The sequence below is a fragment of the Vollenhovia emeryi genome, unplaced genomic scaffold, assembly GCF_000949405.1.
Source record: "Vollenhovia emeryi isolate VEMERY1.0 unplaced genomic scaffold, V.emery_V1.0 DF939309.1, whole genome shotgun sequence".
NCBI classification, from domain to species: domain Eukaryota; kingdom Metazoa; phylum Arthropoda; class Insecta; order Hymenoptera; family Formicidae; genus Vollenhovia; species Vollenhovia emeryi.
The window spans coordinates 143770-161193 of NW_011967057.1; the positions used below are offsets into that span (position 1 = coordinate 143770).

The window sequence follows — 17424 nt, forward strand, 5'->3', positions numbered from 1 at the left end:
GCACGGCGATCGATATTGCCAGGCGAGGGGGGGGGGGACAGCGCGCCGTTGCCGGCGAGCTTACGTCGCCGCTCCCGCGTCTCGCGTCCCCACCCCTCGCCTGGCAATATCGATCGCCGTGCGGTCACATCTCGCCACGCACTCGAATTGGACAGTGGGCAGGGCAAAGACGACGATTTTTGATAATTAATTACTCGTTAACTATTGCGAAAATTGCAAATGGTTCGGGACTTTTCTGTTCATCTCGATCCGTTCTACCTTCTCACGAGCTCTGGCACAAATGTTGTGACTCACCCTGTATATTGTGCTACTAGGAATGTATAAGTAAATAATGTGATGATCGTTAATCGTGATTATTTTTTCTACATCAGCGTCATTCAATTAAATATTTGTTTAAAGAAACGAATAAAAAGTTTAAAGCACGAGTCACAATTATTTTGTTAAGTATTGATTGCAATAATTAATTTTAAACAGTGCTTTAAAATTTGAATATATTTGTGTGTTGGAGTACTTTTTATTTTAATCTTTTGCGTGTGCTCGATAGTAATATGCGAATACGCACATAGATAACTAAGAATGTAAGCCTTATTTGGATATATTTGTGTTACAGATCAAGGATTACAATTCCTCTGCCGCGTACTTTCTCTTATCGGCGAGTGTTGGAGTCGAGGAGTAAACCGCTGACCAAAATGTACACTAATGCCTGCTAATGTGCAGTGGGCATTACTTTATCGTATTATCTTATTTTATCTCTATAATGCTCCCGCAAAGCCTAATGCCAAAGGAGTGCTTAGTAATACCCAGCAATGCCGTAAATCTGTACACTACAATGCCTTCAACGATTTACTCTGCTACCCTCGGTTGGAGTACTTTCTATTTCAATCTTTTGCATTGTGCTGGATAGTAATACGCGAATACGTACATAGATAAATAAGAATACAAGCCTAATTTCTTGCTGACGTTTACCATGCCAGTTTACTTAATAATTAATTCGTAAGAAAATTAACATAAGTTCTACTTTTTATACAGAAGCAAGATTTTCCTCTCCCGGTACGATGAAATTGTTATATTCGATTATTATATTCTCGCAAGACACCGATCCAGTAGCATAGGATTATCTAGAGCAATGAAAACCTTAAATTTCGTCAGAACGTGGGATCGAGAAAGTAAAACAGGTATTTAATTTATTCTACAGGTAATTAATTTCTTCAATAAACTTATGCATATCTCTAGAAGAAAATAATTTTGTTGAAATGTTCGGTTTATTAGAAATTTTTCATCTGTTTTTATCTGCACGTATGTACATGCACACATACACAATTGACATTTTCGATTTGAGAAAATGGAATATTTCTTTAGGCAAAAATACATTTTTGACTCCGAAATTTGACATACTTTAAACGTTCGATTCTACTTAAAGAAATTACATTTTGAAGGAAAAATTTCTTTGCGAAGGTAAATGTTTTTAGAATTGATAGTACGTCAGATAGGTAATCAGCGTATCTTGGTTAGATAAAGAAAGCTTGTCCTTAGCTAACTATCGCACTTGCATAGCCTTGACTGAGCAAAATAAAAGCTTGCGCGTTCCAGTTTGGTATTGAATTCAGTGCGGTCTTCTCTATGTCGTCATGGTAGCGCTTGCGCGGGTCATTTAGTCGCTGATGGCGTCACTTTCTTAATAACGTTATTTAATATTAATATTATTTGTATCACGATTTATTTGTTTAACATTATAAACTTTCACAAACCACATTGATAGGCATCATCTGTTGGTTCCACTATGAATTTATTGCTCTTGGAGTGAAATCTATATAATAAAAAATCAATTGTCAGATTGTGTAATAGTGTAATAGTTGTGAAAAGAGATTTGTGATGGAATTTGGATGTTGAAAACCTGCTATCTCATATTAGAGGCCTATCTCATAATCGGGGACCTTCCTCTGTGTATATACTTGTACACATATACAAATGAATTTGTTTCGAAAGTATTTAACTTTGGATGTGAAGTCGTATAACGTATATGAGCGTAAATTTGCGTCTACTCCAACTTTATTGCATGGCTTTTAATGCTTCCTTTAATTTCAATTTAATCTACTTCGCAATCGGCGAATTGTGCAAATTAATTAGAGATAGGAAAGTATTGCCTTTGAATAATTGATTTCACTTATTGGATGATAATTGTATGGCTTTGAGCGAAAGGGAATGGAGCTATGAGAAGAATGTTAGGCTCGTTTTTATTTAAAAAAAAATTTGAGATTTCTTTCGAAAGGTATCAACGTTCCGTTTTTCTTATCAAATCTTATGAAAACTTGCATCGTAGATTTAGGTTTGACGTAAGAAGCTTAACATTTATACCATCCCGTGATATACGCTTTGCAAGAAATAATATTTTTCCGAGAAAATATGATATTACGCAATAACATAAAAATAGCATGACAATAACGATTTATGTTTTATATTACAGTTTTATATTACAGTTTTATATTACAGTTTTATTACTCACATACATGTTCGAGCGGGCACACACGTACTCATGAGCGCACTATTTCTCAAAGTTTTCCCTCCGTTTACTTTTGGTCTTGTTTGCGATAAAGATAAGTGCTACGTGCATGTATGAGAAATTTGATGGCAAAAGGCAATATACGATGAACAAATATTGTATGAATAGATTACACTTAAAGATTCTAATTTATAAATCACGTATAGTTTTATATTTCATCTCACAGAATATACTTTTCCTAATACAAAATATACAGGGTGTTATGTAATACCCGCCTCACCTCTTATTAACGGATAGAGCGGACTAGACGTGTGAGTCGAAAAGTCCTCTGCCATTTTGCAATTTTCACAATAGCTAACGAGTTATTAATTATTAAAAATCGCTATTTTAGCCCAACCTACCGCTCAATTCAAGCGCGCGGCGAGGTGCTGCCGTCTCGCAATCGGCGTTGCTGGGTGCGCGGGGAATTGTTTATGACACACTGCAAGGACTACGTGTAATAAACAACTCCCCGCGCGTCTAGTAACACCGATCGCGGGACGGCCGCATCTCGCCGCGCGCTTGAATAGGGCGGTAGACCGGGCTAAGACAGCGATTAGTAATAATTAATAACTCGTTAACTATTGCAAAATGGTAGAGGACTTGTCGACTCAGTCTAATCCGCTCTATCCGTAAATAAGAGGTGAGGCGGGCATTACATAACACCCTGTATACATAAATCTTTATTTTGTTGTGCTGCTTTAATTTTATATTATGTAATATTATATTTTCTTGGAAAAATATTTTTAACAATACAAGATTCCATAAATTTATTCAAGAAAACTTATTATATCAAGTCTAGTAAAGTTTACGACGCAACTTTTCGTTGTAAGATTTGATGCAAGAAACCAATATTTTAAAGAAAGAAATCCCTAAAACCTCTTTAAAAACATTTAACAGCTTCTCTTCTCACAGTCTGATTCCACTTTGTCGCAAAAATAGCGAGTCTGTGATTTTTTAGAATGCCACGTATATCAACACCGAAAGTTACAGCAGCTTACAGTTTAGAAATTTGTCAATATTACCAGACTAAACATGATTTATTTTATGATGAGTAATCGCGAGCGAGAAACAAAATATATTTGTAATAGCATTCATGAACACATATTGTTCTATCTATTTTCAATTATTTGCAATTTATTTTTAAACAGAAGCTAATATTTTCGACTTATAAAAAGAAGTAAAATTAAACTCGATAATCAATATCGAATAAAAGACGTGTTTTTTTTTAACTTTGTTGTCTATTGTAATGTCAATCTATTAATATCATATTTGAAGAGTAGTAACTAGAATAAAAATCGCATACACTTATGTCAACAATGTATAGCTGTCGACGTGATAACATTAATCGTTTTGCATATTGACATTGTTACGTGTTCAATATTTGTAGGTAAATATCGAACGGATGACAGATACAATGCTATATAAACGTACGTTATAATAGAATATCGAAATGTGCGAACGAGAGAATATTCGGTTTGTTTTAGAGTGCACGTTGAATTTTTTTATCACACTTGTACTTCCTTCTGGGCAGAAGAAAAAATATCAATCACGAATTTCACGATTTGGGTGAGGCTGAAACGATAGCTCGAGTCGCGTCAACTTGCTAGAACATGACACGGAATGAGTCGAAACTGGAGATAAATATATTCTGTATCTTACAATATAGTGAAAATGCTAAAAGTGAGCAGCTTTGTCTCTTTCTACCTGTCCCCCTTGGAAAGAGAAAAAGCTACTCGTAGCAATTTTACTGTAGTGCAAGAATTGACCCCTTGGTGAATTAGTGCAATAAATTAGAGTAAGACTGGTATATTTGTTTTCACTATAGCTCACTGTACTAGTTGACCAGTGCAGCAATAGAAATCAAATCTTTACACGGGGAGAGAATTTTCTCTTAAAATTTACCCTGAAAATCATGTAATCGTGGGACAACATGGCATTTTAAGACCATTCTACTAGTAAAAATGTATGGTAAAATGTCAAAAAACTCTCATAAAGGTCTTCAAAATTCCACGTGTTTTGAAATTTTACCATACATTTAACTAGTAATATCATAAAGTTTTTCGATGTGCAGGGGTTGTCCCACGATTATACAATTTTCGGGATAAATTTTAAGAGAAAATTCTCTCCGTGTGGATCACAGCAGAATTCGCGACGGGGCAAACGCGTACTTCGGGATTACGAAGGATTTAATTCGCGCGATCAGGACAGATTGGAATTAGTCCGGAGGACAGGCTGGAGATAAGCGCACTCTGGAGGAGTCCTGACACGCAGTCCCTTCCGTGGGTGAGAATCGAATGGTGACTCCTGGGGGGGTGCGCGCGCGTGGTCGCGCGATATCGGGGGTGGCTGCGCGTTGACACGGCGCCGGCGGCGCAGCATTACGACCGCGTTACCCCCGCGACCACGGGAGAGCGAGCGGAGCGGAGCGGAGCGGAGCGGAGCGGAGAGAGAGAGAGAGAGTGCGTCCTGACGCGCGCGCCAACCACTTAGGCGAGGAAGCGCGCAGCCAAGAGACCCGAGCGAGTCGAGCTCGGTCCTCGTCGTCGCTCCGACGTGGGCGCAGTCCGTCGCTCCTCGCCGCCACGATCACTTCTGCGAGCGGAAGCGGACGTTGATTCGTGCGCGAGTCGAATAATAAACGTGTCGGAGCTGGAGTAGCCCCGGCTTTTCGGCGAGCAGCGTCGCCGAGGGTGCCAGTTCATCACGTGCGAACACGAGTCGGTCCCACAGGGGGGGCAGTCTACTCTTCCCCATCGGTCCAAGTCCCGAAGTGCGATCCTCTTCCGCGCTGGCCTGGTCGCGATCGACTCTGGGACTTGCTAGGTCGTCGACCCTGTGGTCTTCCTGCCTCTCGTCCTGCGCGAGTGTCGCGTAACGTTTCACCGAGCAAAGTGCCGTTCTGTGTCGTCCTTTGTGATCCATTGTCGTCTTTAATCCCCCTGGGAATTTCTCAGGGAGTCTTCCATTTGCGGTGTCCGATCATTTCGTCGGCGTCGACGAGTCTGTCCACGCGACCAGCTGCTACCGTCTTTCTCCCTCGCCTTCTCACTATCTCTGTCCCTCTCTCTCTCTCTCTCTCTCTTCTCCCCCCCCCTCTCTCTCTCTGTCTCTCTTTCGCGTCGCGCCAGTCGCAGCATGGGGGACCAGGAGCAACAGGAAACGATGCCAAGCGTGGTAGAGTTGAACGTGGGCGGCGTCTTCTACACCACTGCCTTGACTACGCTGACCCGCGAGAGCGATTCGCACTTGGCCGCACTCTTCACTGGCAAATCCGCCGTGGAAAAGGACGCCAAGGGCAAGTATTTTCTGGACCGCGACGGCGTGCTCTTCCGCTACGTACTGGACTTCCTGCGTAATCAGGCGCTCGTCCTACCCGAGGGCTTCCGCGAGCGCGAGAGGCTGAAACAGGAGGCAAACTTCTACGGCCTGCCCGGCCTGGAGAAGGCGATTCTGGAGAACGCCGATTCCGGCGGGCAGACCGGCGGGGCGATCGGCAAGCGCACGCCAGGGTACATCACCATCGGCTACCGGGGCAGCTTCGCCTTCGGCCGCGAGGGCCTGGCCGACGTCAAGTTCCGCAAGCTCTCGAGGATCCTCGTGTGCGGCCGCGTGGCGATCTGCCGGGACGTCTTCGGCGAGACGCTCAACGAGAGCCGCGATCCCGACCACGGCATGTCCGACCGCTACACGTCGCGCTTCTTCCTCAAGCACAGCGTCATCGAGCAGGCCTTCGACATGCTGCAGGAGCAGGGCTTCAGGCTGGCGGGTAGCTGCGGCTCCGGCACCGCCGGGAGCAACTCCGAGCAGCTCAAGCCTGGAGTGGACTCCGAGGAGAACCGCTGGAATCATTATAACGAGTTCGTCTTCGTGCGCGATTAAAGGGTCTCTCGCGCGCGAGCAAGTTGTACTCTGCCTGAGCACCCGCTGGCGGCTCGCGTCTCGCCAAAGTCGCGGGTCGCCGCGTCTGCAATCGCCGCGCGAGGAAAGACTCGCTCGGTTGCCTCCATCGATTCAGGTCGAGGAATTCGCGAGGACACGTGTGCCTAACGTGCGAGCGAACGGGAATCTCGTTTCTAGCTTGTTCCATGGCGCATAATGAGGCCGCTGTGCGATATCAAGATCGAACGGGACTTCGGACGAGAGCCAAAAGTTTCGCCAAGTTCTTACAATTAATTTCGTCCCGTGAGAAAATTTCCCAGTCACGGCCTGTCATCAATCAACGCTGACGTAACAGGAATTTGGGACACTTTGGACACCGAGAGAGTACCCCAACATCGTCAGCCTCCCGAAACGTCGTATTCCGACATTTTTCCCCCTTTTTAATCGACTCTTTTACCGGGAGATGAGAAAGCTGGCTAAGACACGACGAAGATAGATATCCGAGAACTGTCGTCTTTCGATAGTACCCTCGTCTAAAACATTGACAGCGCTGAAATAACGAGGAATTGGATTGTCGTATTAAGGAGAACCCATGAGCTCGTCGAGCGTGATCGCGCGCGTTCGGGGCTGCGTTTCGTTTTTCAAATCCGGACGTAACGCGGCGAGTCGCGAGCGGCAAGTCGACGTCGGACTTGAAATTAATCAATGTCAAAGCGTGATAATCCAGGGGACGTGACAGGTCGTGTTGAAGCCAAGGACGTCCCGTTAAATTCGTGACTGTATGTTTTCTATGTGTAAGACTAGATACTCAACTGTAAATGAGTTTGACCCGCAACTGTACAAATAGAATCTAAAACTCTTCCGACCGCGGCGCGCCGAGATCCTCCGTAATCGGTGCGCGCCGACGGCAGTAAGAAAATTGCCATTTCCGACGAAAGTCCGACGTGCTCCTATCTGGGGCCCGTTGCGACGGAGAAACGTTTATTAAAAAGCAGTCTCGCGTAAATCCACGAGATGAAAGACGCCAATATCGGGCGTTTTTCATTGCCAGTGGACGCGAAATAAGACGGTGAATGGAACGTGCGCAAGAAAAGCGGATCCGGGTGAAGGGATGATGTTGAAATATCTACGGGCGAACGCGACTTGGCCACTTAAAGAGGTAACAATGTCAGATACGTCAGTGATAAATGTCCCCGGATCCAACGGACGAGAGAATGTAAGGAGAAGCGCGTAAATGCAAAACGGACTTGACGTGGATACCGAGTATCGGCTGCTATTTAAAATCAGATTGAACGAATGACGCAATAACGCTTGCGTGAGTTTCATTCGCGCCTGACGCGCGAGGAAATTAAAGGTGATGAAAAACTTCAATTATCGTCTGATAACGAGGCCATTATTTAAAGAAAGTCTCCGGTGCTAGTACGCCGAGTAGTTAGTCTTGATAAACGGTCGGGCCGAGTAGTCGCTGCTAGATGACGGTCAGACCGAGTAGTCACCGCTGATCGCTAGTCGGACCAAGTAGTTAGCGGTACGCTAGAGTCGGACCTTTTCTTTAAGTAGAAAATACACCGCGGTGAGAGGAGACGCGGCGAGGAGCGACGTGGACATCGATATCTGGCGAGTCACCCCCTTCAACCCCGTATAAATTCGGCTTAAATAGATGATCCTCGATGGGCGGAGCGACTTGTCGAATGCGTGTACTTACAACCCGACACGATGTCAAACGCGCTATTCGAAAGACGGGGAATGCCCGGGGATACGCGTCCTCTTCTATTGGCTTTTTCGTCACATTTTTTAAAACCCGTTTTTAAAAATGCTCCATGCGCCTTACTATTTTTTTTCCCCCCTGGAAAGCGGAACGTGTACATGTGGGAGGGTGGGGGGCAAGCGATTCATAACTTTCGATCTGTTGATTCGCGGAAATATCGGGACACGACGGAAAGCGAAATGTTGTTATAAATTTATGACAGCGAGTTCCACGTCGTAAATCAGTATACCCGTAAAAACATCTAGATAATCGAGATATCTTTCTCCCACTTGAATGCAATTGTGTTTTACGAAATACAATGGGGAAAGACATTTTTCGGGCGTAGAAAAAGAGTTTGCGAATTATGAAGGATCGACCGCTATTATTTCTCTTATTTTCGTTAATTTTTATTGTCAAAATTTTATTTCATAAATACTTGTTGCTACTTTTTAACCGATACTCTTTTGCTAGTTTTCAGTCGAGTATTTTTACTAAAAACAAAAAAAAAAATACTGCTCGGGACGAAAAATGGCGAATGCTTTTTAAACGTATTTTTTTTTGGCAACTTTCTCGCTATAGTATTTTGATTCGCGAATTTCGGGACGCACGGTATAGGTCTTTTAGCTTTTTGTTTTATTATACTATGGGATTAACATACAAAATGGCAGAATTTTACTTGAGACTGTTTAATTATTTCGCGCTGAGATATTGTTTATTCATATACCTGTTAATATTAATAACTGCTTGCATATGCGAGAAGATGAGAGAATCGAAAAACATTCGTCGCGATTATGATCTTGTTGCAACAGGTTATCATGTAACAGACAATGTTTAGCGATTGTTCCGAAGAGTGCCGACGGCGCTGAACAGACGGGACAGATATCGAGTTTCGCGTTAGCTTCTCGTTATCGTAGAGAGCGTACAGTGTGTCGAAGATTTTCTTAAAAATAATGGAGATAACAAATCCTGTATCGTAGCACTGTCTCATATATCGTTATCATTACGGTACTTATTATTATGGCGATGAATGTGTAGAATCACAAATAAATAGCGTTATCTCAGCTTTAAATGCACACATTTAACGTTTCGTAACTTGTTAGCAGAATCAAAATTGTGTATTCGCGACGGATTTATTGCCACGAAGATCGCACTGAAAAAAATTTCTGGTTGAATATGGACGAATCAGATAATTCCGTTAGGATTTACCAGAATTCCTTTAGGATTTACCAGAATTCCTGTAATCCTACAGAAATTCTGGTAAATCCTAAAGGAATTCTGGTCAATCCTAAAGGAATTATCTGATTCGTCCATATTCAACCAGAAATTTTTTTCAGTGCGGGGACGGGAGTCCGCCGCTGATTTTTGCTCTTTATAATTTCGATGTGCGCCGCGATAATCCGCAAAAATCATTTCCGGGGCGACGACGCGTATCATAATTGTTATTGTTAGCGCATGGTTCGCAAGTTCGATGAACGAACGCATCTGTGCCCGCAACGGATTGATTTATAATGACATTATACGTTCGGGTTGTCGTGCGAGTTGTGCGTATCAACGCGAGGTGTTATGTACAATTGAGAGTGGACATGATAGCTCAATGTGCGTTTGAGAAAATTTAATTCGTCTGCACGTATCGCGCGGCCTGCCAGCGGTACCTTCTAATTTTTCCACTTGTGTCGCCTCACGAAAACTGATGCTGATCGCGAGAATTCGTAAAACGATATCCAATACCGAGAGAGGAAGCGTTATTATTGCGCAACATAACTCAAGTGAAACGAGCGAACGACGTTTTCCAAGTTTGTGTCTTGCGAGATATCAGCTTTCAGATATGCTCTGTAATTGATGATGACGATTGCGCTGGGCAACGCGTCTAATCTTGTTGGGAGATTCTATATTGATTAATGTGGAGCAGCGGCATCGTAATCGTTACGCGATTACAATTAGTAAATTGCCTACTTCCATTTACTCTGTACAAATAAAGACATTCAGGTGAATCAAACTTGTAAGATAGTAGACGGATATTGCACGACGTTAATGCAAAGGAGTCTCGCATAGGACGACTATAAACTTCCACTTATTTTACAATTTACAAAGTACAAATTTTTATCTTTACCAACGGTACACATTGTTTCCGGTATTAATATTTTTAACAATAATTATTTATTGAATTTCTCCATTTTGTTTAAACAAGCTCTACGGTAATTTACTACTGAGTTATTTGCACATATGCGCGAATATGTAAAATTGGGCCCAAATAAATATTCATGCAAAGTACAGCGCGTTGAATTATTCATTATTGATATCTCATTTCGAGTTCGCGTGATCATTAAAATTGATGACTGATTTTAAGCTATCATGCGTGCTTACCTGTATAATGCCAGATAGAATTAAATTGTATTTTCTGATCCTTGTATTCATTTCTAAGATATTTCAAGAACGATAAAAACCACTTCCAAAATAGCAAAGAGACATTTAAACATTTTACACTTATTTATCTAAATATTAATACATTAAACTTTTAGAAATGTCGGAGAATATAATATATTTATACCTGTTTGTTTAATTATATTCTGGTTTCGATGAATTTTTAAAAAAATTGCATACATATTGTACATATATTTACGTGGGAGCAAATGTTGTATAAAATTTGTTGTAAGTTTCAGAAGATAAATTGTCTTTATATATTCGAGTATATTGTTTGTTTGTAGCGACGTATCGTGCGTGCGTGGAGGATGATAGAGAATTGAGATCGATGATAAGAATGCCGATTGCGATTCGTGATAGAGGCTCTATTTCATAGATTAAAAACAGTATTATAACTCGCTGGGAAAGAAAGCGAATAAATTTGACAGAACTCAATTCCAACTTTGGGTTCCGTCAAATTCTCAAGAATTCGAATTTCATCGAAATTCATCGATTATTAAAACCTTGGTTTAATGTTACAAACCTTTAGTAATTGAAAAATAACTTTCTTATCGAATATTCTCTTTACTCTTCCTTCCGTTAAAATCTTTGTTCTGTTTCAGGCTCGGTATTCGATGGAATTCGAATTTCGCGAAGTTTGATTAAATTTTCTCTTAGCTATTTTTAACCAAATAAGCTTCTTACGAACTCTGCCGTAAACTTCTTTCTTTGATATGAAGTTTCTCTAAGTATCGCCGAACTTTAGAGTTTGATGTAGGTATTCCAAAATTTTATTTGTAAGGTATATTAGAAATCATAGGAACCAGTAGAAGGAAATAATGTAGTTGACGGTGCGATCGGATCATTTTTCAAATTATAATCATAATTTCTCTCTATGATACACTAAAAGACATCTTTGCTATCTATAATTTGCTGAAGTATATTTTTATCCAATTAGAAGACATTTTGACCAATCGACTTTAGAAATATGTGAAATACTTTATATATTATTTAAAACTTATTGCGCATTTACTACTTGTATTCACTGATACAGTTGGATGAAGGAACGAGATTTTCTCAAGTGCATTACGTGCGATTTGACATTTTTTGAGAAATAGTCCGACCAGAAATTGCAACGCGCATCGTGGAAACGTTGACTCCCAAATTCGAGACTCAGAATTTATTGAAGAGAATTCAGCGAGTAGAAACAGAACGGTGTTAGGTAGCGTGTAAGACTGTGACGATATAAAATTACTGTACATGTATATACGTATGTCTAAGTAAAAAGAAGAGAAATAAAAGATTGAGATGATACGAGAATGAGTATGATTGTGATCCTTGATTCACGTTTCTCGTGATTTTCGGTACTTTTCGGTCTTCATATTAAGCTCCCCTCGCTGCTTTTACTTTTTAGATTCGGGTCAGGCAAACAGGAATAAAAAGCTACACATAATGTGCGATCATGTAAATGTTTCAAAAGGTAAATCACGGCTGAATTTATAAAGCACAGTCAACATGCGGTAAACAGTTATGTTTTTACGTTATTTCTCTCATGGAATCCGATGTTAAATTGTCAAGATGTCATAGTTAAAATTTACCACGATTTAATCTTTTTTACAATTCGCTTTTTATTTTTCTATAAGAAAATGTTGCTAGATTTTTTACTTAGGTCGCGGTGTGTAGAATATGCCTTATTTAAATCAAAATTTACTTAAAGTATTTTATTCTAAATGAGTTTTACAGTGAACACGAAAAATATATGAAATTTTTTACAGATAAAATATATATATATATTTGTAAAATAAAACTCTTTCATAATGATCTTCATACGCTTTCGTAGAATATGAAAATAAAATATAGAAAATTTTATAATTGAATTTTTTTGAAAAATGAATTTAAATGCGTGGTTATAAATTATTTTTAATATCGATACTTTATGCATTTGGCGAAATCCGATCGGATCAAAGCTAAAACTAGAAGTATATCTGGTTACTTTTGAAGAGAATCTCGCAATGAAGTGCGTGCGAGAGAACTACATGTTTTCTATCTTGAGTTACGACATATTTGAGTCTTATTGAAATCCGCTAGAAACTGTAGCGAACGTTTCCCTTTAAGTTTTCCATTATGGAGAGAAGTAATGATATTACTTCAAAGTAGTTTTTTAAGCATATAAATTAGCGGGGTAAATAATTTTCATATTATTGAAATATATAGGTATAGGTAATCTATAATATGAGATAAAATTAATTGCTTGGGATTAAAACCTAAAAAAATGAGGTAATGAAATTACTTTTCAGTAATGAAAGAGTTACGCATACACACACGTACACACACACACAATGTACGTTCAATCTGTAGTATTACCATATGACCTATATATTTTTCTAAAGGGATAAGAAATTAATTTTTACAAAACTAATTATAAAGCTCGCTTTTTGAAATAGATTATTCGAATAGATTTTCACATTTGAATGCCATCGGGAGACAAATAAATTCAATTTATGAAGCTTGTGTATTTGACATGTAAAAAAATGCAGGGCTAAAAATACAAGGCTGTTCGAAAATGATACTCTTATTACTCTTTGAAACTTCTGATAAAGTAATATATAAATTATTATTAATCCCCCCTGACGGGGAATATTGGAAAAAAAAATTCGTAATGGCCGCACACGACATCATATTAATCGCAGCAAGAAGGGATCGTTTCGGGGGGAAGGAAGAGCCGATTCTCCTTGCACGATAGTTCTCCTGTCGAGGAGGAGATTGCGCGTTAACGAACGAAGCGCCGGAAGGTGGTGGATGCAAACTCGATTGCTTGTTTGAATGAACTGTCACACTTACACGGAAGCGAACGCCCAGTTCGTTGGATGTAGCGAAGCTGCGTTGCACAGGGGAGCAATCTGTTGCTGAGTTTTCATCCGTCAGCGAGTGAGGGAAGAAAAAGGGGAGAGGAATGAGAAAGAATACGCGTCATCAACGAAACGTAAGTAAAATCGAGGTCGAGTTTCTTTTCGACAACGCCCCATCGTGTCGTGGAAAATGCGAACAATATGACATTGTTTATTTGCGCCGTTAACATTCTCTCTGAAGCTTCTGATGGTGTGACGCAAATATGTAAAATTCTATCAACAAAATTATTTTTCTTGTGAAAGATAATATTACCGCTTATGTATACAGTATGCTAAACAGTGCTTTAGAAATGTGCTTTACATTATATGCCCTTTATACACTTTTTATAATTTTAATGGGAACAAGGAAGACTTTATGCTATTTTTCTTATAGAGCGGTTTATGAGATATTTCAGAGATAGGCAAATGGATTTAACAAATATGAAATAATAATTAAAAAAGTATTCGTTAAAATAATAAGAAAAGAAACTCGCACTGAAATTAAAGGCAAATAGAAAATATACATTTCGATCATAATTTTTTTCTCATTTAATTTGAAACTGGACTAGTATTTACTTAATTAGTAATAATTGAAAATACACTTTCGTCTCGTTTTCATTATTTCTAATTCTAATCTTTTTCAAACATAGATTATAGCCGTCACAGAAGTTGATATATAAAACATTTCTCGAAATAATCTTATTAATGTGTATAATATTACTGACTAATACATACGATGGTATTTATTAATATTACAATAAATATCGCTAAATAAATCAGTACATGTTCTGCAAATACGATTTTTAGCTCCAAGTATTGAAAAGTTATTTTTTTCAATATATTTTGGTTAGCTATAGATAGGTTAAAACAACAAAGACTCTTCTCTTTCATTAGAAAATTTCGTTGAGGGCGTTTCTCTCTTTATCGCGAGATTTTGCCCATAGCGCTAGTCTGGTAGAAAATATCGATTATTGGTCAGGTATCTCTCTTTTTCGCGTGCAATCTATAAATATTGTATGGGTTCTAAAAGTGTCTGTTCATTCTGGCGAAAATATGTGCCGGGATCTCGATGCACGCGGAATGTATGGGTAGAGTTTTAGGATTAATACGATGTTAAAAAAGATTATGTAAAATCAGAATAAGATATAATTTCTTTTATATTACGTTGACTTTCTTATTAAAATTGCATAATTATGGTATATTGATTTCATCAAACGCAAACTAATATTGTCATACTAAAACATGCTGCAAGATAAAAAGATATATAAATATAATTGAATATTTTAATGAAATGTATAGAATGTTATATTGTGATTTATTTCATCTAAATTATCTACGAGGAGAAAGAAAGAGAAAGAGAGAGAGAGAGAGAGAGAGAAATATTTAGGAGAAAACATTACCTTGAAATATAATAGATAAAATTACTTTGAAGTTTTATCTTAACAAAATAATAATTGTTAAATTTAATCACGAAAGAGAATGTCAATATCGAAGATTAAAAAGTTATGAAAAATTGATTTTCCCTACATTTTCGTTGAAAGTCGTTTTGGAATTAGTCAAAGATTCCGTCATTGCAATTGAGATTGCGGATAAAATGTATATAATTATAATCTGATGAAGTTAAAAATAATTTATATAAACATTTATTGTATGTTTCCCTACAAAAAAACTTTTGGCAAATTTTGACAAAGATACGATTGGGGATTTATGAGTTGTGCCATCGAGAAATTCTGTTTGCATCATTTCTCGCGGGACTGAGTAAACGCAATACGCGATATCGACGAAACCAAGCGGAAAATTTGCGCGACCGTTATAGCTGTGTGGGAGGAACATTGACAAAACAAAATGTTATCTCAAGCCGGTAATTTGATATCCCGAGGACCGTCCAGATCGTAAACTATCGTGGTTTCAATGACGAGGTGGCTTATCATCTTGAAATGATTGGGGGTTTCCTCGCCGACACCAATATGATTGGTCCAGATGATAAGTGTATTTGACAAATACGTCATTCCTTCATCTCTGAGACATATCGATAATATCCGTTTCCCAATTTAACCCTTTTACCAAAAGAAATAATAAAGTTACGTAAAAACGGGTTTTATATCGTATTTTAATCATAAATAAATATTTTTTATTGCCAAAAGATCGATCCGGAACAATTCTTTTACCATCCTTAACAGCAAAATAATTCAAAGTTATTTTTAAAACAATCAACTTCTGTATTGCGAATTAAGAAGCATACGCTTTTAATTGGCAGATTGTTTCTTTCCTCTGTTGTAATCAGAGGCCAATTGAAGTGCGCTGGGACAAGAAAAATCAACTGTCTTTTTGCTATATATCTTCTTACTAGCTTTCTCTGGTATACATCTTCCTTACCATCTACCTGTTTCCGATCAGACGTGCACAGGAAAACGAGAGAGCCTCGTGTTTCCATTTGCCGAGAACGCCTGCGCGCTACTTGTATTGATCAAACTACAAGAACATTCAGTTCGGTTCGACCCATCGAACCAGACAGATCTGCGAATCCAAAATACGATTACGATACATTTGTATCGATACTGAACAGTGATCGAATGTCCCTTACCAGATCAGATTGTCGATCTTACGAGCAGGATATTCGTATACCCCGTAACTTTATTTTCCTGTCTTTCCCTTTAGAGAAATAGTTTTATCTAGTTTTCACGGTAAAGAAAATAGTTTTGGACGGAAATTAAAAAATATATACATATAGTCCCTTCTTTTCTTTTTACTTCAGTTTAATAAGAAAGATATAAGTTAAAGAGAGATAGGAAAAGAGAAACGCAGCAATGTGTGATTATCATTTTGTTAGTTACGAACTAATTGATAAAAACGTACTTTGAAATTAACTGTTTGGCTTAAAATTCAGCTTTTGAGAATATCTGTAAGTGGATGATATTGATTTGAATGTGAAAACTATTAATCGAGTTAATCTTTGAGAGCAATCCATACCAGAAATGCGCAACTTCTCTGTGATCTAATAGTTACAGTCGGATATCTATTAAAAAATTATAATATTTCTAAGACATTCGTCAACATCTCATATATATATTTTATACCTTATACACGTATAGATATAGATAATTTGTTAGTTAATAATATCCGGTATGTGCGATGACAATATAAATTGCATTCACAAACATTGTGCTCGCATATAATATTGCATTTTCCATTGTATCCTAAGTGCACCAGCAATAACGATTCCAAAAGGTTGTTTTTACACAATCCTTTGCAAAAATGTACTTTCGTATATTTTATTTGCTTAAAACTCTGAACATGGCTGTCTAATTTTAAATTTAATGGCCTTAATTGATTAATAATATTTTCTGTACAATCAAAGCAACTCAGAGTCAACATTCAAACTCTAAATGCAATTTCACCGTGTATTTGTCTTAGCCAGTACTCAATTTTATCTGAAAATAAGTCTCCATGTACTTTTCTAAACTATTGATTCGAAGACATGAAATATTAATTTTAACATTCGAGTCGACGCGATCGCCTTTTTATCCATTTCTACGTATGAAAAAGTTCTTTTATGTATGAGCTATAAAAATAATACTAGAAAGATAATAATAAGGAAAGTAATATAATTATTTTCAACGTTACATAAATTATAAATAGTATAATTTTTCTCAATTATAACCACGCCAAGATTCTAGTATAAACTGTCAACAGCTAAGAGATAAAGCGAATTGAGGAAAAAGTAAGGGGACTTTCTTTCTTATAAGAATACCAGGATATTGTTAGAGCTAAGAACTAATTACATAGAGGCGTGGATGAAAAATACCGTAAAAAGAAGGAAAGAATTCATTCTAACGATGAAAGGCGAGCAAAACAAACGTCTCAAAAGGGTTTTAATTATTTCCCGTTCATTAGAGATTTCCGGGATCGCTCGTGGCTACTCATGATTGCTGCCGCGACGACGTAACTCAATCCCGATTACTTACCGG

At 38.5% G+C, this 17424-nt stretch overlaps 1 protein-coding gene across 1 annotated transcript; it reads left to right on the plus strand.

The window, feature by feature from the left end:
- Positions 1–5658: 5658 nt before the first annotated feature.
- Positions 5659–9338, plus strand: LOC105558823 (BTB/POZ domain-containing protein KCTD16). Its single transcript, XM_012006742.1, has one exon. It carries the CDS (start codon positions 5678–5680, stop codon positions 6419–6421), a length of 744 nt encoding a protein of 247 aa, XP_011862132.1. The 5' UTR covers positions 5659–5677; the 3' UTR covers positions 6422–9338.
- Positions 9339–17424: the final 8086 nt, after the last annotated feature.

Coding starts and splice junctions, on each gene's coding strand:
- LOC105558823 (XM_012006742.1), top strand. CDS start 5,678: ATGGGGGACCAGGAGCAACAGGAAACGATGCCAAGCGTGGTAGAGTTG.